Below are 25,981 nucleotides of genomic sequence, written 5' to 3' on the forward strand. Positions count from 1 at the left end.
TAACTGAGGTGTGAATATAGAGGCAAAAAAAAAAAAAATCATTTTGACATAATAGAATGGGTTAAACATGAAGAAATGTTAACCTTTTAATCATAACATTTCGTGAGGGACTACTATGCATGATAAGTTTTCTTTATGAGTAATAATTCATCTTTATCTTCAAGTTAAATATTGTTTTATTATTTTTTTCATTCAACATACATTGAAAATAATGAATTATTCAATCCAAACTAATTATAAGAATGAAATGAACCATAAAAGTTTACAAGAACCTTGAATCTATCTTATGGGAAATTTTTACCTTTCCAAACAATGTGGCAGCATGTTATTATCAATCTGGACTATGAATTCCCATGCATAACACTATTCGGGTCAATTTTTGTCATATTTATAATGATTCAAACTAATAATTCTTGTCATATTTATTGAGTGACCATATTTAGATTGGCAACCCTAATGATATTTAGACATGTGGTTTTATTTGAGATTATAAAATTTCAGTTTGGGATTGCAGTGTTTTTGAAAAAACTGTTTTTGTACTTTCAAATAATCAATTATAAAATAAACAGTTGAACATCTGATAAACTATATTTTTAAAAGTGTTATGAGTATGAAAAATAATGTAAAAGCATTTTAATGTAAAAATGTTGTGAAAACAACTTTTAAAAGAAACGTGTACATTTTATTGTTATTATTTAATTTTAAAGTGAAGCAATTTTTTTACTTAAACAAAAAAATATACCAAACAAGGTCTAAGTGTGTCAATTTTGTTTGCATGAATAACATTATTCTTAAATATTTTGGGTAAAAAAAAAAAAAACAATACCAAATAAGGCCTAAGCGTATCAATTTTGTTTGTATTAATAATATTTTTCTTAAATTAATAGTGTCAACATAACATAAGACATCATATATGATAGTTAAACATGGCTCAACAATATTAAACTTCCAAATAAGAATGACCACCACATCTCTCATAAATTACACACATGAGAACATACTTTCAATGTTTAAAAACTTCAATTTCAACTTACTACATTCCAAATTCATACTCTCTCTTTTTCCTTAATTAATATAATTTAAAGTGAAACATCGCTTATTATGTTAAAAATATACCACTGGAAAACTAGATAGATGTAGCTAACGTGCCAATCATTGTTCCAATAGTCTTTAAGCAAAAAATGGGATATGAAAGGAAACATGTGGCAGAATTGTGCGAAAGTTACCAATGCAGTCCACCAACTACTACACATTCAAAGAGTTCAACTTGGCTCCTCAAGGATAAGAAAGAATTCCTCCTCAAAACACTTCACGATCGTGGAATTTCGTTCTTATCATTAGAACCATAATATTATACATTACATATAATACCCTGAAAATTTAAAATATGTGGAGTAAATCGAGAATAAATAGATTTATGGTTATGAAAATTTGATTAGAGAAATTTTAGAATTTTGTTTCCAGGATTTATTATAATTTACGTCGGAAAATTTATAGATAAGTGGAAAAGACAAAAATGCCCCTAGTTGACTAAACATAATTTTACGAGGACGTATTTTATCCTTATATATTTTATTGTATTTCTTGACATATTTGGATAGAGGACGATTCCACAAGCGTGTAGGTGAAAACCGTTCGACAAACAGAGTTATAACAAATGAAATAGAAACAAACGAAAATAGGGGCAAAATAGTCATTTTGCCATGAATCTGGAAGGCTCCAGATTTGGTTGGAGGTTTGTTTTGGTGGAAATATGTCACATGAAGAGTTCTAGAAGAAGGGGAGGAGATGAGGAGCCAAAGGGGGAAAGGAAGAAAGGAGGAAAAAAGAAGAGGGAGGGTTGGGGAGAGTTCTGGAAGAAAGAGGGGAAGAAGAAAATAAATTGAAGGGGACTTCAACCCAAATTGGTTTGAACCTTGCAACCTTCTCTATTTTCTCTCTCACTCTACATTGCCATCTCTCTCTCTCTCACCATTATCTATCGCTCGAACTCACCATCTTCGACTTCCCCTGTTTGGTTTTCAGAGAAGATAGTAAAACAGTAGGAGCAAGAAGTTGTGAGTGGGTTAGATTTGGATACTAAACTGGTAAGGCTACAATTCTCCAATTCACATCCCTTTCATTTGTGTTTGTTAATCAGTTTGAATTTTATTGGGCATCTTGGTTATACTTTATACCCACATCATAAGTGTTTTAATTCCTTAATCCTTGTACCAATTTTGAATTGGAATTAGAATTTTTTTCTCAAGAAGATCCTTAGAGCAAGACCAACTGTCATGAATTATTGCTTGCCTTATTTCTAGCATAGTAATTATGACGAAGAAGACAAGAATGAATAATTTAGTAATGCATATGATGGAATTATCCCTCTGGGAAATGCAATGCTTCACATTGTCAACGTTTATCTTCTCTCCTAAATTCTTCTTACTATTAAATTTTGAATCTTGGTCCATTCAATTAGGTACAGGATGCTCAATACTTTCCAGTAAAAGATTTTGTCAACTTTCTAACTTGATAGTATGTGCTTGTTTTTGTATATTTGGAAAGATCTATGCTCATTGATAAACGAAAAGAGTTGTGTAGTTGAGTGTGCTTACATTTGAGAGTTAGAGTCTCGAACTTGGATTGTGGTGCCAATAAACATTGTTGAGTTTATTTCAAACAATGGAGCTGAATGAGACATCATAAACTACTTGGTAATGATGTTGTAATTACTATTTGCAAGCATTGAGTTGTATGGCTTTAACGTCACTACGAAGGATATCCAAAAAGAAAACATTAGGTTCTTCATAAGAATTCAGGACATTTAAAAGTTGGTGAACTACGAAATGCTTGATCCCGCTTAAAGGTACATAGGCAGTCTAACAGAGGTTAGATGCAGCCTTAAATAATTGAGATTAATCTTTTGATGGGAATTTGATTTAAGAAAAGAAATTTGGTGAATTATCAGAAAATCTAATCTTATGTTTTTAGTAAGTAAATTTTGGTTATAGATTTTGTGAGTGATTAAGAAATTTAAATAAAGAATTAATGGTAGTTAAATAAACAAGAGTTTAATTTGGCTTAGCACCGAAATTATTTTTCGAAATAAAATTTTCGGGTCGGGGCGTTACAAATGGTATCAAAGCAAATGATCATACCTTACAATGTGAGATATTATTGGTGTTTGTGGATGTTGATTGTAAATTATGAATTGCATTAATATTACATTATTTTATAAGTTCTATGAGCATGAAGGAATTTATGTGGAATGCATATATTGTGAATCATCATGAATTGAATTGAATTGAATTGAATTGAATTGAATTGAATGAGAGTAGGAAAATTTTAAATATCATATTCATGTTATAGCTTTGCAGATGAGCGTTTGATTTAAAGTTTCGGATTAAGCTTGAATTGGGTTGATATTATGTTATGCATTTATGAAAATGTTGAACGTTAAGAGGATTATTAATTGTGACAAGTAGTTGGGAAGGTCGTATTATACCTTTGCAATTGAGAAATGTTGAATTGGGCGAAAAAGGCCCGTGAATGTTGAATTGGGCAAAGTGGTCATGTGAATGTTGATTTGGGCGAAATGACCTGTGAAATGTGGATAAATAATTGAATGGGCACAAAGACCCAGTGTTTCCGGGATAAAAGCTCCATGTGTAGGCTGTGAGAATGAGTTATCAATGTGGTGTGTATCGACCAGATATATTACGATATTTTCTAGTTGCTAGTCACTTATTGGGATAAAAGAAAAAGTGATGAAATCGTTGTTTTGCCAATGATATTTATGGCTAGAAATTTTAATATTTACGAAAATCAAGATGAAATTTGTCAAACGGGAAAGAAATCATAAATCGAAGTTATGAATTGTTCATTATAATTGGAATGGTGGAAAAACCATGGATATTTCTTCATTTATTGAATTATTGGTGGACATGAATAATAGAATGAGAATTTGAGTTCGTTTAATATAAACGAAAATTGAGGGTTGGTTTTAAATTCCTCATTTTCATACAGTGATTGTGATTAGAAGTTCCAATGATTTTCGCTAGAATTTCTAACATTTGGGTTGCCAATTCTATTGGTTTGACTTGTAATTGTAATATTTATTTAGCCACTGAGATTATGGCTTGAAATTCTTATATTTATTTGGCCATGATGGCTACAATGGGAATTTATAATAATTGTTTTGCCAAAAAAATGAATATGGCAAAAATTTTCTATGTTTGATCAGTGATTGTGGCCAAAATTTTTGAGAAAGAATCAAGGTAACGACTATGTATAGCCAATGATGGTAAGTAATTTTATCCATGATTGTGGTTCTTATGCTATTATTTATTTAGTCAATGTTAGATGTGGCTTGATTTTCTAGTATTTATTCAGCCAATGAGAATTATGGCTTGATATTTTGATATTTATTTTGCCAATGTGTGGCTAAAAAAAAAAAAAAAAAAAAAAAAAAATCTGATATCTATTCTACCAATGAGGGTGACAGGAAATGTAATGCCTTGGCCCCGAAATATTTATTTTTGGGGATTAATTTTGTTGATAGCCCCAAATTAAAATTTTATTTAGTTAACTATCTACAATTGCAATTCTCTGCTTAAGTTTTATGATTCCACACACTTATTTATGCCCAAAAATTTACTCACCAAAACATAAGGGTAATCTCTTATTTTTCAATATTCCTTACTTAGCTCAATTTCCCAACCAAAGATATTGTCTCAAATTATTTAATCTCACTTATTTTATGGCCGCATCTAACGTCTCGTTAGACTACCTACGTTCCTGAACAGGGATCAAGCCATTCGTAGTTCGCCAATTCGATTTCATTTAAAATTCTGAATTTTCTACAAGAGACGAACAATCACCATCTAGTTTCAAACAAGTGAAACACATCAAATGCTTATCAAATTTGGTTTCAGAACATCAAAATTAACTTAAAAATACGGCGTCGGCTCACTGGCCACCCGCCGCCACACGGGCCGCCCCGTATTGCAGGAAAATATTAGCTATTTCCAAAAATTACCAAATTTTACAGGTAAATAGATCTTAGTGAGGGGAACAATTTTCATACCTATGGCCAAGTCCAATTTGGCCGGGAAACACCTGAAAACTACCTCAAATCGGAAACCCTTTGAATTTGGGTGTGTTCGATTCGACCTCAAACGAACTTCGACGCCCCCAAACTTGTTTAGGCTTTGTTCCTAAGCTCAAGAGGGTACTAAAGGTGGTGGTGATTGAGCAAAAACGTTTCAGATTTGGTGGATCTCCACCTAAGGCCGACGACCCACTGTGAGTATTTTCCTCAAAATTGAACCCCCCTCGTCGGTTTAAGTGAAAAAGAATTTTATTGTTTTTTTTTTTCCTTTTCCCTCACCTAATATAACTATAGTTTTACTTTCAAATATTATTAAAATTAAAAAAAAATCAAAATGTAGTCATTTTTCTCAATATAGCTCGCTTTCTCTTTTCGTTTTCACAGAAACATTGTTCTTCTCTCTCGGTCTTCACAAAAATTATGATTTCAGTTACCCTTTCATTTTCACAAAAACTATCGCTCTTCTCTACTAGAAAAAAAAAATTATTGGGGTTCTTCTTAGGTAATTCAGATTTCAACAGGGAGTTTATATCGGCAGACTGCATCTTATATGATTCTTCCATCTTTTTAGAGTCCACCTCTTAAGCACCTATCAAAAGCATCCAATATCTCCTAGCTCCAATTGAGGTCATCCTGTGGAGAAGTAACATGAACGAGTTAGTTATCATACCTTATATTAGAAATAGGAATGTGGATGTTAATGTAGATGTTAGCTTTACACTCAATTTGTTGTATTTTTTTATATATTCAAATTAGGTTTTCATGTTGAGTTCCTTTTCCTTTTCCACAGTATTGTCCAGTAGTCAACATTATAATTTCCATCTTTGCAACAAAATAGGTTGGTTAACTTGGTTTGATTCTTTATTCTAATCGTTTGCCTGATTGCCTCTGCTTTGCTTATATTAATATATTATAAATGGGTAATGGGTCGGATTTGAGTTTTGTGTTTGTTTCTTTGTCAATTTGTTGTTTATAGAATATTGAGTTGAATGTTTATTATTGCGTTATGATTTTCTTTTTGAAAACGAGTTAGTTGTCATGCCTTATATTAGAAATAGACTACTAACAGAAACATAAAGTATTTCTTTGGATCTCAAAAAAGAAAAATAATGTTTGTATATCTTTTTTCTTTTAATATCAATTTTTAATGATATTTGATGTAGAAATATACTTTTTCATGTATTTAACAAATTCTTTTTTATACATATCATGCACACAGAGGGTCGAGGGTTTGAGAACTCTAGGGCTCCCAAATTCTCAAACCCAGACTTTAAGGGTGTCATTAATAGTTTTTTTTTTCTTTTTTCTAATGGTTGTGGTGGTTCTCATATTTTATAGTACTTTTTATTTCTCATATTATCGTCATATCACAAAAAGGTGTAATATATATTTATATATAAATACATAAGGTAGCTAGTTTTGGAAATTAGCGAATCGACTACATGAAACAATCAAGTCACAATTCCCCTGGGAAGGGAAGAATGTGGACAGATGAAACCAAAAAGGAGCTCTCCCTGGTTTAAGCTTAGCGCAGGCTACATGCTGATTTTCTCACTTACCTGATACCTCCATAGTTTTGGCCTTCAAATGTAAATAAATTAAATAAAAATAATGAACATAATTTAATAAAGTATAGAAGGAGGAAAAATGTGTGTTTACAATTTCCCTAGTAGTGATTGCTTTTGTCGTCCTAGGAGGCCCACGTATTTCTTTTAAAATGGGGCCCAAATTCAGGTCCAGACCACTGCCGCGACACCGCTCGATGAACCCAACCGTAAGTCCGATCCCAATCTCTGCCGCTTGTCTTCCCCTGCGTCTCTCGAAGAAAATGGAAGATTCCAGGTGGCTGACGTCAGATCACTCGGGCGCACAATCCATCACGATTCGACTGGGTGGCTAGTCCGACACAATTGGGCCGCCATTTGCCCGACTAATTGGCGTGGGGATGGTTTTTTGGATTCTGGGGCAATAATTGCCTAGTTGCTTTTGCAGTTGGTGGGGTGAAGTTGCTCCTGAGTGGCCTCCTGATTGCACGTGCACGTGCCCAACGACAGACCATCATCGGTCATATGCAGAGTTTTGGATCAAAGTCATACGCAGAGTTTATGAATTGTGACATGAGAAATGTTAAAGAGATTCTCTTAAAAATATAATTCTTCGTAAATTTTCTGTCATCTCATATTTTTAACGTTTTATAATATTAGCACGAGAATTAACTCTTATAATGTGACAAATAATTTATAAAGAGTCATACTTTTAAAAAAATCTCTTTAACATTTTTCTTATGATTTATTTATTTTTTTCAAGAGTTCGATCACAACATTGCGTTTTACATAATTATACGAGTTTTATGCAATATTTACGCGTCGTATATACCTAGTGACTTTCTATATATGCAAAATCTATTTCCTAATTTTTTAACTGTAGTGAAACAACATTACTTTTTCAGACAAAAGAGAGTTGAAAATTGGTTCGGTTGGACCAAATCCATGGTCCTGAATCGCCTGACCAGTCCACATAACTGATGACACAAGGCTATACACGCATATGCCGCAATAATTGCATTAAGATGGTGATTTGATGCGAATTATTACTACTAGTCTCTTGACAATTGGGTTTTTTATTTTTTAATTAATTTTTTATATCTATTTAAATTTGATTACATATTTTTCAGTTAATAAATTAAAAAAACAAAAGAAGATTAACCATACAGTATCTGAGTTTTGATACTCATTTTAAGCATGTTGGGAAATTACAATTTTGTCCTTGTTAATTATATTGTTTGTTTTATAACTTTAAAAATGTTTTTTTAGTGTAGATAATATAATTTATTTAAAAAATATAAAAAATGTTTCACCAAACTCTTTTCTCTTTATATATAGAGATTAACGTAATTTTAAAGTCAAATCAACTTTAGGAATTTTTCAATAATTTCAAATAATGGCATATTATTTGAACTCCATTAAATATGGTATCTATTGTCATACATTAGTTTATCAATGTGTGACAAAGACATATAATAGTAATAATTTTATGAGGTATGTAAACATGGATCATGACACACCCGATCCTGATATTTCCCGAATACCAGGGTAGGAATGTGTTGGCCGACACCCGAAGATGACGAAGCCGTATTAGAATGCATGTAAACAAGAAATAACTATGACTTATAAATTTAAATGTACTTACTATGCAAATGAGGAACGTGTTCAGAGCATACAACTAAATACAATACTAAAAGGAATAATATAAAATTGAAAGAATAAAAGGATGGGTCTTACACCAAGATGACTTGAAGATGCTGATGCAGAAGTGCCTTGACGCTGTAATTGTACGCCTTGATTCTAAGTCTTGAAGGACGCAAAACAAACATGAGTGGACCAAGTTGATATATATATATAAAATACTGAAATAGTTATCAACATACTAACCCCCAAAGTTTTATGAAAACATCAATAGCATAATATGTAGTAGGTTTTCCAAAAACCCTAGCATGCCTAAAACCTTTCATGAAACATATCTTGTATATAGTGTGCTAACTAGTGATATCAATATCAGTATCTCTCGGCTCGAAGCCATCAATATATCTCCCTCAGCCGTAGGCAGAACCGTGACCACTAGATACGCACAAAACCATTGAACATAGTCTTTCCAAACATAGGTACATATATCTCAAAAGCATCTTCATAGCATAAAGTCATCCATCATTTATACTATAAAGAAGCGTGTAAAAGCATGTTCTAAATAGTATATAGTCATTCATCATATATACTACAAAGAACATCAGTTCGATAAAATATGGTAGTTCAAAATATTCTTAGTAAGCATAATATCTCATAAAACATAATCATTAAATCATGCTTTTTTTGTATGCATTTCTACTATTAAAACATGCATTTTAGAAGAGTCCACTCACAGATACTTTGCCGCTGAAGAGCCACGCAAACTAGCGAAGCCGGAAACGCCACCATAATTGCCCCTAAGCACATAAATGATCCAATTAATAAAACTATATTCAAATGATTGAATTTGGAAAAACGGACGTCAAAAACGGATCCAAGACGTTGAATTACACTAAGAAGGGCCTTGGGTAAATTTCGAAAAAGTCAACACTAAGAACATTCCAGGAATATTCCCTAACGGACCAAATATTCCTTGACGGACAGAATATTCCATTTGGGTGAAAGGGTTGGGGCGATTCTTCTTGGGTTTAGGCTGAAGGGTCCTAGGCCCAAATGGTTTGGGTTTTGGATTATTTGGGCCACAAGGCTTGGGTTCACACAGCCAATGGCCTGAGGTCCCTTTGAGTTTATGGGCTAAAAGTTTGTAACTGGGGTTTGGGTTTTAGAGTTTAGGGTTTTGGGCTTGGGTTAACGAAGTGGTTCGGCTCGGCAGCAACGGCTCAAAGGCTTGGTTTTGGCTTGTTTTGACAGAGAAGGACACATGAGCTTCCTGCGGCCAACCTCAATTCTTTCTAACATTAATAACGACAATCTAACTATGACAAATAAGCTATGGAATGGGGAACAGAATCATACCAATCACAGGGTCGATGGTGGCTTGAAAACGGCCTGCAAGCCGTCGGGTATTCGCTAGGAAAGCTACAAAGATCCTCTCGAGTGGTTACTATGTCCAAAAGTTACCAAATCAGTTCAAAAACTACCTAAACCTACCCCTAAACAATAGATTTAGGAACTTTTGGAGCCTTACCTAGGTTGGGAAAAACAGAGAACTCGCAGGAGAGGAAACTTGACAGTGCAAGGTTTGTGATCTCATGCTAGACTTCATACTCGCGGTGGTGGCTAGCGGCGGTGTGGTTGTCGTCGTCGATGTTGTTTGTGTGGGGTGTGGTGAGCCCGGAGAGAGAGAGAGAGAGCTGTAGGAAGGGATGAGGGAGAGACATGGAGTATGGGGCAAATGAGAGAATAGAGAAAAGTGAAGGATAGGAGGAGAGAGTGAGGCTTGGGCCCCGGGGGACAAAACCAAAACAGATGGGCCCCACGAGCACACACAATAAGACTCAAAAACAATTTTTAAATAAAAACCCAACTTAGTGAAATTACAAAAAATGACATTTCGTTTCGTAAAATTTGGGACGAGTTGTTACAGATTATATTTGTAATTATGCATTGAATTTGTTAAAATACATTAATATTTACATTATTAGGACAAAACGATCTAAAAATTTAAGGGAAAATTATAAGAAACACGCATAGCTGAATGGTTTACAACTACCAACTTAAGATTAGCGAACCTTCTACGAAGTCCTATTAACAAATTGGTCTGATATTTAGAGAAGTAATTTGAAGAATTAAGCATAATTTATAAAATATCTTCCTTAAAACATGTTTTTTTTTTCAAGTCATTAAACTTTCTCCTAATTTTATGCTTGAAAATTTGAACTCTTGTAGAGGACATAGATTTTTCAGTGTGCTCGAAATACAGAGTGGTATATCACGTTGCACTATACAAATGGTAAAATTTGTTAAAAAATTAACAACTTAAAACTTAAAACTTTTCTACACTTATATAACGACACGTAGTGTATATTTGTGTTTTGTGAACAATAGAAAATTTCTCTAAAAGAGGGACTTTAGCGGCCAATAGTAAAGCACATCATTTATTTCATTTTTGACAAAAAAAAAAATCATTTATTTCATTTTTCAGAATATTTCCAAAAATGGACACAGTTATTAATTATCGTAACAAAAAGACAAGATCAAAACGCACCTGAGCTTGTCGTATGACACACTTTGTAAATTCAGAAAAATAAATAAATAAATAAAAAGAAAATAAAAAAAGGATCACCTGATAGCCGTACCACGGTACAACCGCCGGCATTGCACAAACTTCCCACTGGGTACACGCACATATATAAACGTTCACGCGCCTGCTGCTTCTGGCTTCCAAATAAAATATTCCCCATCTGGTCCTTTCAAACCGCTCGCTTCTCTCCCTCTCTCTCTCCTCACTCTCTCTTTCTCTATCCTCCCCCTCTCTCTCGCTCCGAGGGTTTGAGCTTGCAAATCCTAATTTAACCGACTTCTATGGCAGTGCTTGGGCGCCGATCACACTCCGTTTGCGCATTCTTCAGGTCGTGATCTCCGGCTGATCGTGTCCGATAAGTGGCGGTTCGTTTCGCCACCATGTTTGAAGCACACGTAAGGCTCGTCGTTCCTTTCTTCCCGATTTTTATCGTTTACACCATGAATTTGATTGTATAAGCGCTCTGTTGAATCTGTTTGATTGTTTTAGCTTGTTTAATTGTTGAAATTTGGTGAAAGCCCTTTGGTTACTGGCTTTGTTGGATTGGAACAATTGTATCTGTGATTTTTTTTTTTCCTGTTTTTCTGGTGTCAGGGAAGGTGTAATGTGCATATCAAGTGTATATCTAAGTGATTATTCATAGAGCTTGGTATTATTGCACTTGAAAATGATCGCTATGTGAATTTGACGACGTTACGGTGAAGAACCGGCTTCTTTAGTATTTTTAAACCCTGAGGACTGTAATAGGAAGTGATTGTTCTTCTGGTTAACATACACTAGTCTGTGCATGTGGAGAATTTTGATAGTTAATGCTCGCTAACTGTGACAATGGGTTGAGCATTTCATGATTCGAGTGTCACATCCTCGCAACTCGGCTTTTTATAGTTCGGTTAAAGAGCACTACTCTCTCTATCTATGTCTTTGTGTATGTGTGTGTATAGAAAATATATAAGTTGCTAGAGTAAGAATATTGAAAGTTGAAGGAACAGAAGGGTTGGAAACTTAGAATCTAAAACTGGATGTTTTTTGAGCTTAAAATCCTTGCCAGATTCTAGTTGAGGCTGAAGATGATATGTTATGAAGGTTTTTCATCATTTATAACGAAGTGAAATTATAATTTTGGATGACCTGCAAACCTGTATAACCCCTACAATGTTCAATTAGTACAGCTATCAGAGATACTATTAATAAACAAGACTCAACTAGGCCAAGCAAGAAATTCACGGACTGGCTAAGAAACAACAGTCTTCCAGTTCATATTCAGCAGAAGGAAGGGGTATCTGTGAAATCATTTGAAACCACAGGGCATGGGAAGTCCCAAATAAGACCATATCCCATAAGGAATTCGCTTCCAACTCCTGTTGTCTCAAATAGTTTGTATTCCAAAGTCTCTGGTAGATGAGATGAAAATCTTGTTTATGCATGTAGTTGTTCTTTCTTTATAATAAACTAATAAAGTTATGTTTATCATATGGAAAAGGATTACGTTTAAACATTAACGGACATGCATGCTTGTTCGTATCTAGTAGCTCTAGATGAAATGATAACTTATAATGTTTTATTGGTAGGTTCTGCATTTGCTTCGAAGATATTTGGGCGAATATGTCCACGGACTCTCAGTTGAAGCTTTAAGAATCAGTGTCTGGAAAGGTTTGTATTATGACTTAAGTGGTCATTTCTCTGTATTTTCTCGTCCTTCCTACCTAAGTTTGAAGATTACTACATTTTACCTTAATGTTTGTGAAACTTTTAAGCAACATGCTTACCATATTGGGAACATGTACTCAAGTGCGGTGGTTTATAGTGACTCGCTGATACTTTTATATATCCTCAAATTAACAGGTGATGTTGTTCTCAAAGATTTGAAGTTGAAGGCAGAGGCCTTAAATTCACTGAAACTTCCAGTCACTGTGAAAGCTGGTTTTATTGGTACCATTACATTAAAGGTATCGAGTGGCTTAAACCTTCTCCCTGGCTGGGTTTTAGTTCTTAATTACTGCTGATAGTATGTCCACTTTTCTTTTTGATGTTCTTAATGTCCTCTTTCCTTGTAGGTTCCCTGGAAAAGTTTAGGCAAAGAACCTGTCATTGTTCTCATTGACCGTGTATTCATTCTTGCTTATCCACTTACTGATGGCCAGAATCTCAAGGTACGGTGATATCCTTATGGTGGAAAAACTTTTATTTCAATTGCATACTGCTGGAGGTGTATTTTCTTATGTATTAAGATTACCTTGTTTTACATTACTATCATCATTAAATTATTGATTGTTACTAATTTTGTTGTGTAGGAGGACAGGGAAAAACTATTTGAATCCAAACTTCAACAGATTGAGGTAAAACTCAGTGTTGTCTATGTATGCTCTATCTATTTTTGATTGAGGCTGCTAGTATGGTTTTGATGGACATATATTTCGTCCCACCGGTAGTAGTTCTTTCAGAAGTAAAATGTGTGTTTCCTATAAAAAAACTGGTAAAAGTAGTAAAGGAGAAGGTTTATTGTGAGGAATAGAATTGGAAGATCTTTGACAATTGACTGTATAGTATAGGCCTGTGACTGACCATTGACTAGTTAACCTAAAAGGTAAAAGAACACACTAGGCGAAGAAAAAATCAACTGATTGAGAAAATAATGATTGAAAAAGAAAAATGCATACCTATGTCCTGCCTAGCGGGTTTTCTTATACATTCACATTGAAATTTAGTTGTGCTGTTAATGTTCATTGGTTAGGGTATGTAAATTTGTTTCTTAAATATTATTTATAGATAGATTTTGATTTTTGCAGAGGAAAAATTTTTAGATGTACTCTCTGGTCAAATATTTAGGATTTTTTTCATATATTGCGTGCAGGAAACAGAGGCAGCAACTCTTGAAGCAATGTCGAAGTCAAGGCTAGGAAGTGTATGATACTTAAATTTTATTAATATTACATTGGGCATCTATTTTTGGTTAAACTTGTTATGCATCCTTAACCCTTTTTGTAGCAGCTCTCCTAGTACATTATGCCTTACTTATAATGCCTTACTTATAATAGGCTTTTTGCCACATATTACTTGGATCTGGCTTTTTTCATTTTTCCTACATGAAACACAAAACATGGCCTTTTTTTGCTCATGGAATTTTTAGTGAGGCCACGTAGCTCATGATAGGCTTTTTGCAAATCCATCCACAAACAAGATTAATCTTGATGGCATGCACTTTTGATTTGTTTTTCCCTTTTCATAGCCAAAAGATTGGTGAAAGTGATGTTGGTTGGCTTTTTTTGATTGAGATATATGTTTATGGACTTGGGTAATGTTGACATCTATGAAATAGATATCTCCCATGAAAGTAGTGATGGGGAAGGAAATCAGGTGGTGCTTGCTAGGAAATTCACATATGTTTGACATGATGAATTTGTTAAATTTGTTACAAATAAGCATCTAACTAAAAAACTGAAGGCTTTATGCGGGAAGTTCTTGTAACACTTTGCATAAATCAAAGTAGCATTTTGTGCTAACACTCTCTTACATACAAACTGGATTGAATTAGCACCCCACTTTGTTTATTAAGTGAATAGATGGTGTATTTCATTCCCATTCTTCGATACAAAATTTAGCAGTTCAGTTGACAGCTGACTATTTTGCAGCCACCTCCTGGGAATTCATGGCTAGGTTCCCTCATTGCTACTATTATCGGAAATCTGAAGATATCAATTAGCAATGTACATGTTAGATATGAGGATTCAATCAGGTTGGTAACTTCCTTAACTTCTTTTGAAGTCTGAAATCTTCTATTTGTTTTGTACCCAGTTTATTTCTATTTTTTTGCTCTCCGGATGTTAAATTTTGTGTCCTTCTATTGTTTTCTAGCAATCCAGGACATCCATTTTGTTCGGGTGTTACCTTAGCCAAGCTCGCTGCTGTTACAATGGATGAGCAAGGGAATGAAACATTTGATACCAGTGGTGCGCTTGATAAGTTGCGGAAGGTTAGCCTTGTCTTTTATTATTTAGGATCCTGGTTTTTATGAGAATGCTCATCTGTCGAGCACGGAGCACTATCTTTTCAATTTTCTGGACTGCTTTGATCTTTGTCAATACTAAGCCATCTAACAAAACAAGCAAGTCCACATACACATGCCAACTGAATAAACCAAAAACCCGCAATGGCACTTTTGCACAAATAATATATCAATGAAGACGAATCACACTGTATCGAACATCCTTGAAAGGCTTAGAAAAGGACGCCCTACTTTGTAGAATTGTTTTCATAATTGTAACAATGTCCTGTGTTTTGTGGTTTTCGTATTTATTTGTATGTTTTATGCTTTTACATGTAAATTTGATAATCTTATGTTGAATACGAACAATCTCCTTGTGACAGTCCTTGCAACTTGAGAGACTTGCTATGTATCATGATTCTGATAGTGTTCCTTGGAAGATAGATAAGGGATGGGAAGATCTCACTCCTGAGGAATGGATTCAGGTTTGTTCTTATGCTGCAGTATTACTAGCCCCTGTACTCTACTATATTAAAGCATCTACTTTTGGTAATGTTGTCTCGCCTAACCAAATCTATTTACTGCCTAAAAGTTCTTCTAACTTTTCTTTGTATCAATATGTACTAGATCTTTGAAGATGGTATAGATGAACCTGCTGATGACAGTGGAATGGTGTCTAAGTGGGCTGTGAATCGCAAGTATTTGGTGTCACCTATAAATGGAGTTTTAAAATATCACCGCATTGGAAATCAAGAAAGAAATGATCCAGAGGTTCCGTTTGAGAAGGCTTCCCTTGTGCTGAGTGATGTTTCTTTGACAATAACTGAGGTGCACAATGTTTTTCCCTTTAAAATGTCTTATTTTCTGGTATTATTTTATTCACCCTCTCTCCTGTTCTGCCATTGGGAAACAAATATTTGTATTTATATTTTTAATTCATGGTGGGAGTTAAGAAAATGCAATAAGATTTCGTTGGAGGATCTCTTTCACTTTGTAGTAACCCCCGTATTCCTCTCTCCCTTGCTTCTTCCTCTCTCAATGTTTTCTTCTAATATGTAAGTATCGAGTAAACTTGCTTTTCTCAGCTCTCGGAGGAAAGTTAGAGGTGTTAGTTTTCTCTTTTCCGCAACCCATAAAATTTGTTCTTTTTCGTACTTTCTTGGTGTGCAGCTGGAGTGCTATGACTCATTTCTACTGGTTTTTTTCAGGCCCAATATTATGATTGGATAAAACTATTAGAAGTTGTTTCAAGATACAAGACTTATGTTGATGTTGCCCATCTGAGACCTTTGGTGCCAGTTTCAGAGGGTCCGTATTTGTGGTGGCGCTATGCTGCTCAAGCGACCCTGCAGCAGAAGAAAATGTGGTAACATATATTTTGATAGAGAAAATGTATCTATATACTCTTTTATGGTTTGTTTGTAGCCTGTTTATGGCCTGGTAGATTGTCTTAATTCAAGTTTTTTTTGTCAGCTTCTCATTTTTACAATTTGCCTTTAAATTTTATAAACTAAAAATACTGGAATTGAGTTGAGGGTTGTATTTAACTTTTCAAATATTGAAACTTCTCACAACATTCTTTTGGACGTATATTGCAAATCGTAATGTATTTTTATGAATTTCCCATGTTGGTTCTGACTTCACACTTGTTTGCCTGAATCAGTTACCGATTCTCTTGGGACCGCATTCGAGATCTTTGTCAGCTTCGCCGCCGTTACATTCAGTTGTATGCTGGTTCACTGCAACACTCATCAAACGTTAATAATGCAGAAATTAGAGAAATTGAGAAAGATCTGGATTCTAAAGTAATTCTTTTGTGGAGGTAAATGTTTTTTTATTTCCTTTTGACTTCATTGCTATTTATTAAAATTGATTGTAGATTTTAGGGAATGCATATATTCCATTTTAACCTTGGCATTATGCCTCATAGTTGTTATTTCGGGTTCAAAGGAACCACAGTTGAATTTGGATTCTATTATTTATGTTAAGTGTATGGATTAGCAATTTAAACCCATTTGGTATGTTTATGAAATTTGCAAAGTGATTAGCTTTTATTCCCTTAAATTGTTGGAATAAATGCCAAAGCAATAAGATTATTATGTTCAATTAAACTTGGAATTTAGTCTTGGAATCTGTGAGGAATTACTTATATTTGTCGCTTTAAATTAGTTAAACTTGAGAAGGTATTGAATTTTGCCTTTAATCCAAATGTTACCGTTAAATGTCAGTGTAGGTTTCAATGGGGATAGTGCAATTTTGTCTTGCGCTTTTTTATGGATTCCAAGATTTGTGAATCTTGCTTCTCCTTTATCCTATTCTGAAGTACTTTACTTGACCATAGAATGTGCAATTTAAACAACTTTACTTTCCATGGAGGGTGTACCAAAGAGGCACAAGAGGATTTCCTATGGATTTATATAAATTTTTAGCATATCTACATATTTGGGGTATTTATTTTCTGGGCTTGCTTGCTGAAGAGACCGCTTACTCTGTTCTTGTAACACTATAAATACTATAAAGGTACATTCAATTTATGATGTTGTGCTCATTTGATGTTGTGCATGTATCCTGTAGGTTACTTGCACATGCAAAGGTAGAATCTGTTAAATCCAAGGAAGCAGCTGAACAGAGGTCATTGCAGAAGAAAAGCTGGTTTTCATTTGTGTGGTTAGTCAAGACTCCGAAATGCTCCATTGCAATTTCTGTGTTCTGTGATTGTTTGTTTCTGGGTCACGTGCTGTGCTTAAGTTATTTTGACCTCTATTTTTGTGAAAGCTCTGCATGTAGTTTTATCTACGTACACCTCCCAATTTGTGTAGTGCCACTTTTTTTTCCCTCAGGCGTACACCTGCTGAAGATTCTGCCATTGTGGATGCTTCTGAGGGATCACAGTTAACGGAAGAAAGACTGACTAAAGAGGAATGGCAGGCAATCAATAAGTTACTGAGTTATCAGCCAGATGAAGCAGTGACAGCACATTCAGGAAAAGACATGCAGAATATGATCCGGTTTTTGGTAACTGTGTCTGTTGGTCAAGCAGCTGCTAGGATCATTGATATAAATCAAACGGAGGTTGTGTGTTGTAGATTTGAGCAACTTCAAGTCTCAACCAAATTTAAACATCGAAGTACCTATTGTGACGTGTCCTTGAAATTCTATGGTTTGTCTGCGCCTGAAGGCTCACTTGCCCAGGTTTGTTTCCATATAAATGTCAGAATTTGATTTAGCAGTAACAGGTTTTAAGTTGGCGACGGGAGAATGTTATGTGAATTGTAACTGTTTTGATGTCAATGTTTTCTGAATTTAGTGAATTTCTATAATTTGAAGTGGTTTTATTTATTTCTTAACAGTACTTAATCTCCGCCCTCCCCTCTCTCTACTGTTCTTACATGTGAATTTCTGATATTAATCCGACACAGAATCAAAATGATGCTATGTTGCGCTGCTGCATCTTGCTTTTAAGTTACTCATCTTTTCTTCCTGTCCTTTTTTCTTTTGGCAGAGTGTCTGTAGTGAGAAGAAGGTGAATGCACTAGCCGCTAGCTTTGTACACTCTCCAGTTGGAGAGAATGTTGACTGGAGGCTGTCAGCTACAATTTCTCCCTGCTATGTCACGGTGATTGTCCAATCTTTGAATATATATATGCACGCGCGCGCACACACACACACATATATATATATATATAGAGAGAGAGAGAGAGAGAGAGAGAGAGAGAGAGAGAGAGATCCTCAAGCTTTTGTTTGAATTTTGTATTTGTGTTGGTCTTCTTTACCAACCTCCTTTTTCTACTCTCTTAATACTACTGGGCAGCCCTCTGGGCATTGGTTTCGAATGAGTTCAGGGATTATTCTCTTTCTCATATAGTGTGGGAGGAAAGCTAAAGCTTTGTGGGGTTGTCTGGTGTCGGCAGTTTTTTGGAACATTTGGTTGGAGCGTAACAAAAGAATTTTTGAGGATTATACTGGTGTGGGGGTAGCAGATCTATGGGGAAGAGTAAGATATTGGGCAGCCTTCTGGGCTTCAGTTTCAAATGAATTTAAGAATTACTCTCTTTCTCACATACTGTGGGATATGTTAGCAGTAGTAAAATGATTTTGGTTGAGGTTGTCCTACTTGTAATCTGATCCTCTGGAGAGTTTTTCTTGTTCTGTTCTTGGTGGATTTCTTATCCACTTCTGTGTATTACACTTTTCTTTTTTAATAAACTGTTACAGTTTCTTCTCAAAAAAAATATAGTGTGGGATATGTTAGCAGCCGTAACTTGATTTTGGTTGAGGTTATGTTACTTGTAAATACATCTACTTGAGTGGTCTTAGCTAGTTTATGATGGATTTCTTATCCACTATTTTGCAATTCATGTTATTATTGTAATAAAGTGTTATCGTTTCTTCTAAAATTAAAAAAAAAAAAAAAAAAAAAAAAGAAGAAGAAAAAGAAAAGAAGAGAGAGAGTGGAACCTAGTTCAAATTATTATCATCTTGAAGTGGTTACGTGCATGGATCCCTAAGGCTTAGTTTTGATTTTCTTTGTATGCTTCCCCTCTTTCTTTTGTTCAACATCTTTTTTACATGGAGCTTCCTGAATCTTTTCTTGTTGCAGGTTTTGATGGAAAGCTTTCATCGATTTTTAGAATTTGTGAAAAGGAGTAATGCAGTTAGTCCTACTGTCACGTTGGAAACTGCAACTGCTTTGCAGGTAATAATATCATTATTGTTAGTGTATTAAAAGCGTGAGGCATGGGTGAGGCGTCCGAGGGATAGCCCGGTCTAGGTGTGAGGCAAAGCCTTACTGGACCTAAATTTTTTAATATATACATTGAGCGTACACATATATTATATTAAAAAAAAAAAGAAGCTTATTAATCAATAATCACCCTGATCACACACATATATTATAAATATATACACACACACATATATACATATATTATATTATATATATATACATATACATATATATATATATAAAATAGAGGATGAAAAGCACAATAAGCACACATATAACAATGCATGCAGACAACACACACATCCATTATATAAAAAAATAAAAATCAGAAAAAAAGGCAGAGAGATGATAGTGCAAGGAAGAGGTATGAGGTAGTTAAAACCTACCCAAAATTTGGGTTTGGGAGTTAAAAAAAAAAAAAAAAAAAAAAAAGCCCCTGAGGCGCCCCTAGGCAGCTCCAGCGACGCCTTCCACCCACTCCCTCAAAACAGAGGCGGCAACCCTCACGCCCAGCCTTAGAGGACGCCTAGGCGCGCCCTGAGGCGAGCCTTTTAAAACATAATGTGATGTGTGTTTAACTTTAATATGAATTATACTCGTTGACTAATCTTTTATCATTCATTTCTACGAGCAGATGAAAATCGAGCAAGTAACTCGTAGAGCACAGGAGCAGTTTCAAATGGTATTAGAAGAACAAAGCAGGTTAATATACTTTATGCTTAAATCTTATTTCACTTAGTAATATATACCTCTATTTGTTCAGCTTTTATATGCTAAACATCATAGCTTTTCTATTTCGTATTCTTTTAATACTTTGTACAGAGTAAAGCAACTGAGTTTTTTTCTACATTGCTCTTATGTTTACTGATCCTGTTTCAGATTTGCTCTTGATATCGACTTAGATGCTCCAAAAGTAAGAGTTCCTATCAGAACTTGTGGCTCTTCTAAATGTGATAGCCATTTTCTTTTGGATTTTGGTCATTTCACACTGCACACAAAGGTATGCCTCTTTTTTCTAATGACCTTTCCAAATTGTGCCTGATTGATTCGCATTACCTGAAATGATAAGTTAATCGTTGCAGGATGGTCAGCATGACGAACAGAGGCAGAACTTATATTCTCGGTTTTTTATAACTGGAAGAGATATTGCTGCCTTTTTTATGGATTGTGGTCCTGACTGTCGAAGTTGCACTTTGGATGTACCAGATTATGATAATCACCCACCTTTATCTCCTACCCCCTACAATGTTGAGAATTGCTATTCTCTCATAGATAGGTGTGGAATGGCTGTACTTGTTGACCGGGTAATTTGCCATATTTCTCTCCTGCTTGTTAATATTTATATTATTTGGTGTGCAAGTTTTACTCTGGTTCATTATTAGTAGATTTGTTGCTAACCATACCTATGCATCTTTGAATTTAAGATCAAAGTGCCCCACCCAAGTTACCCGTCAATGCGCATCTCAATTCAAGTGCCAAACCTTGGGATTCACTTTTCACCATCGAGATTCCAGAGGCTCATGAAACTGTTAAACATATTTACATTGGAAACTTGCAGTCAGCCTGCTCTTGATGATTTTCAAGCAGAAACTCCATGGAGTCCGGCGGATCTTTCTGCAGAAGCTAGAATTTTAGCATGGAGGGTATGTCGTCATTCGAAGGAGCAAGTTGGTAATTTTATTTGTATTTCGGCGTCTGATGTTATTTTTCCGTCTATTTTTCCAATTCAGGGGATTGGCAATTCTGTGGCTACCTGGCAACCATGTTATCTTGTGTTGTCGGGAATAAATCTTTATGTGCTGGAGTCTGAAAAGTCACAGAGTTACCTGCGACACTCAAGGTTACTTCTCTCTTTCTCTCTAGGTGAATTTTAGTACAGAGGGAGTATACATTAGAAATACCAGAAAGTTACTGCCAAATTTCCTTGATAGATGGTAATAAAAAAGGAAAAATGAGACTAGTCAATAATTGGATCATATTCCTTCATTTCTGCTTTGCTGTTGTGGATAACAGAAAATCATGATTTTTTTTTTTTTTTTGCAACTGAGAAATGAAGGACAAGATGATCCATTGTCGCAGCACTATCTACATACAACCCAATCAACCTTCCAAATGCTGGACCAGGGGAAGGAAATAGGCATCCCGCCCCTTAAAACCTTGTAATAAGGCTAACTTGAATAATATTCCCGTGGCCAGGGTGCTACTACAACTTATCAGCATCTGTCCTCCTTATCCTTACAGAGTATAAGTAATACAAAAATGTATAAACTGGCTGTAGTTCCCAGTCGTGGGTCAACATTTTAAGGGTTGGAGCCCACTGAAATCCTCCATTTGACTGAGCACCAAATCATATAATTGGCGACAAGATAAAGCTCTGGAGGAGATCCTTCAAGGCGTACTGCTCCATCGATTACACCAAAGCTATATCTGCACCCTTCACCCACATCAGTGCCATAACATTGGAAGAGGTCCACCTAGACCTCTTCCCAATTCTCTTACAAACTCTATAAGGCTCCATCACCTCATTTGTATGCTACTAACCCCATCCAAACGCATTCTTCACCAATAGCTTTTCTTACTCTGTGCCCTACAGTTTGGTTTCTTTTTCGAGCAATATGAAATGTTTTGGTTGTGCATTTCTTTTGCTATTATCTCCTGCAATCAAATGTTTTATGCTACTAACTGAAAATTTCTATATTTGGATGGTACAGCATGGCTGGTAGACAGGTATATGAGGTTCCCCGAGAAAACATTGGTGGTTCACTGTTTTGTCTTGCTGTAAGTTACAGGGGAATGGACAATCAAAAGGTATGTCAAATTTGTGGGAAGTGATAGTTTACTGTCTGAAGGTCAAACAGTGGAATTGAATATTTATGTCCGTGCTTTCGACTTGACATCTGAATTATTGGATTGTGGAAGAATTATAGTAATGTTTATGTTTATTTTGTTCAAGCCTTGCTTGGGGCTGGGCATATCCTTCCTTATTCAAATATCATACATGTTATGGATTTGTATTTCTTTCCAGGCTTTGGAGTCTCCTACTACCTTGATTATAGAGTTTCGGGCTGAGGACGAGAAGGCCATTTGGTTGAAAGGGCTTATACACGCTACATATAAAGCTTCTGTATGATATAAGATCTCTATCTTAACTTAAAACTCCTATTTACTTATCTCCTTGGTGGTATCTATAAGTTTGTATTTATTTTGCATTTAGGCTCCCCCATCAGTTAATGTATTGGAAGAAACAAGTGATCCCCCTGAATATGGTGAACCCCAGACTACGAATTCAAAAATAGCTGACCTAGTTATTAATGGGGCACTGGTGGAGACAAAGATATTCATATATGGAAAGGTTGGTTTTTCTTTTAGTAGATTCATCGTGTTAAAGTATCTACAGCGTCCTGCTTCCCATCATTTTTGGTTATTTTGGAAAATGATTATCACCTATGGGGCTTACTACTGATATTTAGAACAAAATGAAAAAAACTTACAAGGCTAATGATTAACCAAATCTGACAGTGTTCCCTTCCTACTTTATTGTGCAGACTGCTGATAAAGTTGTTGAAGAACATGGTGAGACTCTTATTCTTGAGGTTCTTGCCAATGGTGGAAAGGTTTGTTGCTAGTTTATACTTCATTTATGATTTTATTAAGGGCGAATGTGGAATTATATGAGATTTTTAAAGTAAAAAGTCAAATGCGATTGTTGACCCTGTTCATCATTGTTATTAATGACTTGTGTATTTACCCTATATTAGTTGAATTGATAGGGAGAGTAGCATCAGAATAATTGGGCTATTGGCGGGGAAGGCGTTTCCATGTTTGGAACATATTTCATTGTTCTCTGTCTATCAGATTTGATATGGTTGATATTTCTGTTTTACATTTCTTGGGGTTGTGGTATTTTGGAACATACTGTAACAAGCGTCATTCTTCTACATTACTCTCCAGTTTGTTTGTTATCCCCACTATCTTCTTGTTATCATGTTCAAGTGTTCTTAGCTCATTGTCATGCACAAGTGTTTTGTTATTAAATACTATGCCATTTTGTTTTACAGTTACACATGATTCGCTGGGAAGGTGACCTGACACTTAAGATGAAACTGCACTCTTTAAAAGTCAAAGATGAGCTTCAAGTTCGTCTGTCAACAACCCCTCAGTATTTAGCTTGCTCCGTGCTAAACAATGACAATATAGTTTCTTCTCCTGGCATAGTTGATCCACACATGAAAGAAATGTCTGCTTTGCTTCATGAGGATGATGATACTTTTACAGATGCTTTGTCAGATTTTATGTCTATCTCCAATACAGGCTTAGGTTCACAGATAATGGATATGGATGCATGTGCAACCACTGAGGACATCAATGATGATACTGGATTTGCATCTCCACAGGCCATAATTCATGAAAAAAATTTGGTTAAGGAAAAGGTCATTTCTGGTGAGACATTTTATGAGGCGAAGGGCGGTGATAATTCAAATTTTGTATCTGTTAACTTCTTGACTCGGAGTTCTAGCTCGCCTGATTATAATGGTGTTGATACCCAGGTACTACCGACATGAGCAGTTGACTTTAGTTATAGTCCTGGATCTTTGTTATATTGGTTTTATTTGCAATGCAAAACTAAATTACTGAAACCTGTGTTTCTTACAAATAGAAAAATCTTAATCTTCAATGCTAATGCTTTGTACTGATCTTTTTTTTTCTTCAGATGAATCTCCGCATGTCAAAATTGGAGTTCTTTTGCAACAGACCCACTCTTGTTGCTTTGATTGATTTTGGCCTGGATTTAAGCTCTGTGTATGACGCAGAAGGTAGTGCAGGCATGACTAAGGTTCCAGATGATAAACATTTTATGAACAAAGAAAAGACTGAAGAAAATGGGCGTGTCAAGGGGTTGCTGGGTTATGGTAAAGGTCGTGTAGTATTTTATTTAAGCATGAATGTTGACAATGTGACTGTGTTTCTCAACAAAGAGGATGGCTCTTCGTTTGCGATGCTTGTGCAAGAAAGTTTCCTGCTGGATCTCAAGGTGATGGGAATATTGTGATTAACAATTATTTCGATGTGTTGGTTGAAATTTACTACTGTGTGTAGTTTCAGACTTGATATTTTAGATATCAAATAACTATATTACTGACTTGAGTTGTTTGTTTGTTAAGGTCCACCCGAGTTCTCTTTCCATTGAAGGCACCCTAGGAAATTTTAGACTTCGTGATATGTCTCTTGGAGCAGATCACTGTTGGGATTGGCTTTGTGATATACGTAATCCAGGTGTTGAATCCCTTATCAAGGTACAAATAACATCAATTATCAGCTATTGCATTGCAGACATGATTTTTTTTTACTGTGATATTTATTTTGTTATGAAAATTTCATCTTTTTATTTGTTTTGCAGTTCAAATTTAACTCTTATAGTGCTGAAGATGATGACTATGAAGGATATGATTACAGTTTGTGTTGCCGACTTTCTGCTGTCCGCATCATTTTCCTCTATAGGTTTGTTCAGGAGGTATGTTTGGCGTTGCTCTCAATCATTTGAATACAACATTCACATGGATGTGTTAATGTGTGTAATCTAAATGCTTGAAGTTTATATTTTCGGGTTTTATGTATATTTGTTCTTTATTTTGTAATTAACGATATTCCATCTTTGAAGTATCATGTATTTTTTTGGACATGCTAATGCAGATAACAGTGTACTTTATGGAACTTGCCACCCCACATACCGAAGAGGCAATCAAACTTGTTGACAAAGTTGGAGGCTTTGAGTGGCTGATTCAGAAATATGAGATTGATGGAGCTACAGCATTGAAGCTGGACCTGTCACTTGATACTCCAATAATCCTTGTTCCAAGGAATTCAAGAAGCAAAGAGTGCGTGAATTTGGATTCTGTTTTTACTATATAATGCACATATTTGGGTTAATTAGATAGTTGGGTTGCTGTTTGATGAAGAAGTTGAGAACTGCATGGGAATTTCCAGTAAAGAGTTTATATAAATTTTTTGAAAATGGCTATCTGGTTCAAGTTTCAAATAGTTGGCAGATGAATAGTTTTCATTAATTGGAGGGGCATGGTTCTGGTGTTACTGAAGACTGCTTAATTTTTGGTCATACTGGTGGTGCTGCTCAAGATTTGGTTGCTTTATGTCTGGATCTTGTATTTTCAAAGTTAAATACATTTGTTATAGCAGTACTTAAGATTGACATTTGTCTCTATATTTGATCCAATTGCAGTTTCATTCAACTTGATCTGGGACAGCTAAAAGTCACAAATGAACTTAGTTGGTATGGTTCCCCTGAGAAAGATCCTTCAGCCGTCCGTATTGATGTCCTTCATGCTGAGGTAGGTGATTTTTTTTTTTTTCTTTTTCTTGGACATGATGACTGAAATTACTGAACTAATTTTTACTC

At 35.2% G+C, this 25,981-nt stretch overlaps 1 protein-coding gene and 1 long non-coding RNA gene across 4 annotated transcripts in view; both read left to right on the top strand.

Annotated features, from left to right (window-relative positions):
• The first annotated feature begins 1,779 nt into the window (after positions 1-1,779).
• LOC148689920 (uncharacterized) lies at positions 1,780-4,322 on the top strand. Its single transcript, XR_015957605.1, has 2 exons — positions 1,780-1,907; positions 2,026-4,322. It is a non-coding gene; the product is annotated as an uncharacterized LOC148689920 (long non-coding RNA).
• Positions 4,323-10,914: 6,592 nt separating this feature from the next.
• Positions 10,915-25,981, top strand: part of LOC137730929 (uncharacterized) — a 32,401-nt gene continuing 17,334 nt past the window's right edge. Inside the window, exons 1-31 of one of the 3 annotated variants that reach the window (XM_068469940.2) lie at positions 10,915-11,253; positions 12,427-12,508; positions 12,701-12,804; positions 12,913-13,008; positions 13,150-13,194; positions 13,710-13,760; positions 14,488-14,591; positions 14,711-14,828; positions 15,224-15,325; positions 15,468-15,668; positions 16,049-16,206; positions 16,504-16,662; positions 17,415-17,507; positions 17,681-18,032; positions 18,343-18,456; positions 19,441-19,536; positions 20,201-20,268; positions 20,446-20,566; positions 20,649-20,870; positions 20,991-21,209; positions 21,297-21,406; positions 22,278-22,374; positions 22,592-22,690; positions 22,781-22,918; positions 23,112-23,180; positions 23,625-24,113; positions 24,278-24,598; positions 24,729-24,860; positions 24,965-25,078; positions 25,258-25,442; positions 25,805-25,913. In XM_068469940.2, the coding sequence (XP_068326041.1) occupies positions 11,239-11,253; positions 12,427-12,508; positions 12,701-12,804; positions 12,913-13,008; positions 13,150-13,194; positions 13,710-13,760; positions 14,488-14,591; positions 14,711-14,828; positions 15,224-15,325; positions 15,468-15,668; positions 16,049-16,206; positions 16,504-16,662; positions 17,415-17,507; positions 17,681-18,032; positions 18,343-18,456; positions 19,441-19,536; positions 20,201-20,268; positions 20,446-20,566; positions 20,649-20,870; positions 20,991-21,209; positions 21,297-21,406; positions 22,278-22,374; positions 22,592-22,690; positions 22,781-22,918; positions 23,112-23,180; positions 23,625-24,113; positions 24,278-24,598; positions 24,729-24,860; positions 24,965-25,078; positions 25,258-25,442; positions 25,805-25,913 (4,383 nt within the window). In that variant the 5' untranslated portion in view covers positions 10,915-11,238. Of the gene's footprint in view, positions 11,254-12,027; positions 12,232-12,426; positions 12,509-12,700; positions 12,805-12,912; positions 13,009-13,149; positions 13,195-13,709; positions 13,761-14,487; positions 14,592-14,710; positions 14,829-15,223; positions 15,326-15,467; positions 15,669-16,048; positions 16,207-16,503; positions 16,663-17,414; positions 17,508-17,680; positions 18,033-18,342; positions 18,457-19,440; positions 19,537-20,200; positions 20,269-20,445; positions 20,567-20,648; positions 20,871-20,990; positions 21,210-21,296; positions 21,407-22,277; positions 22,375-22,591; positions 22,691-22,780; positions 22,919-23,111; positions 23,181-23,624; positions 24,114-24,277; positions 24,599-24,728; positions 24,861-24,964; positions 25,079-25,257; positions 25,443-25,804; positions 25,914-25,981 lie in introns of those variants that run through there. The other 2 variants (XM_088687708.1, XM_088687709.1) reach the window with 2 other exon arrangements.

This window comes from Pyrus communis, chromosome 16, assembly GCF_041283825.1.
Source record: "Pyrus communis isolate YQ-2024b chromosome 16, ASM4128382v1, whole genome shotgun sequence".
In the NCBI taxonomy this organism is placed as follows: Eukaryota; Viridiplantae; Streptophyta; class Magnoliopsida; order Rosales; family Rosaceae; genus Pyrus; species Pyrus communis.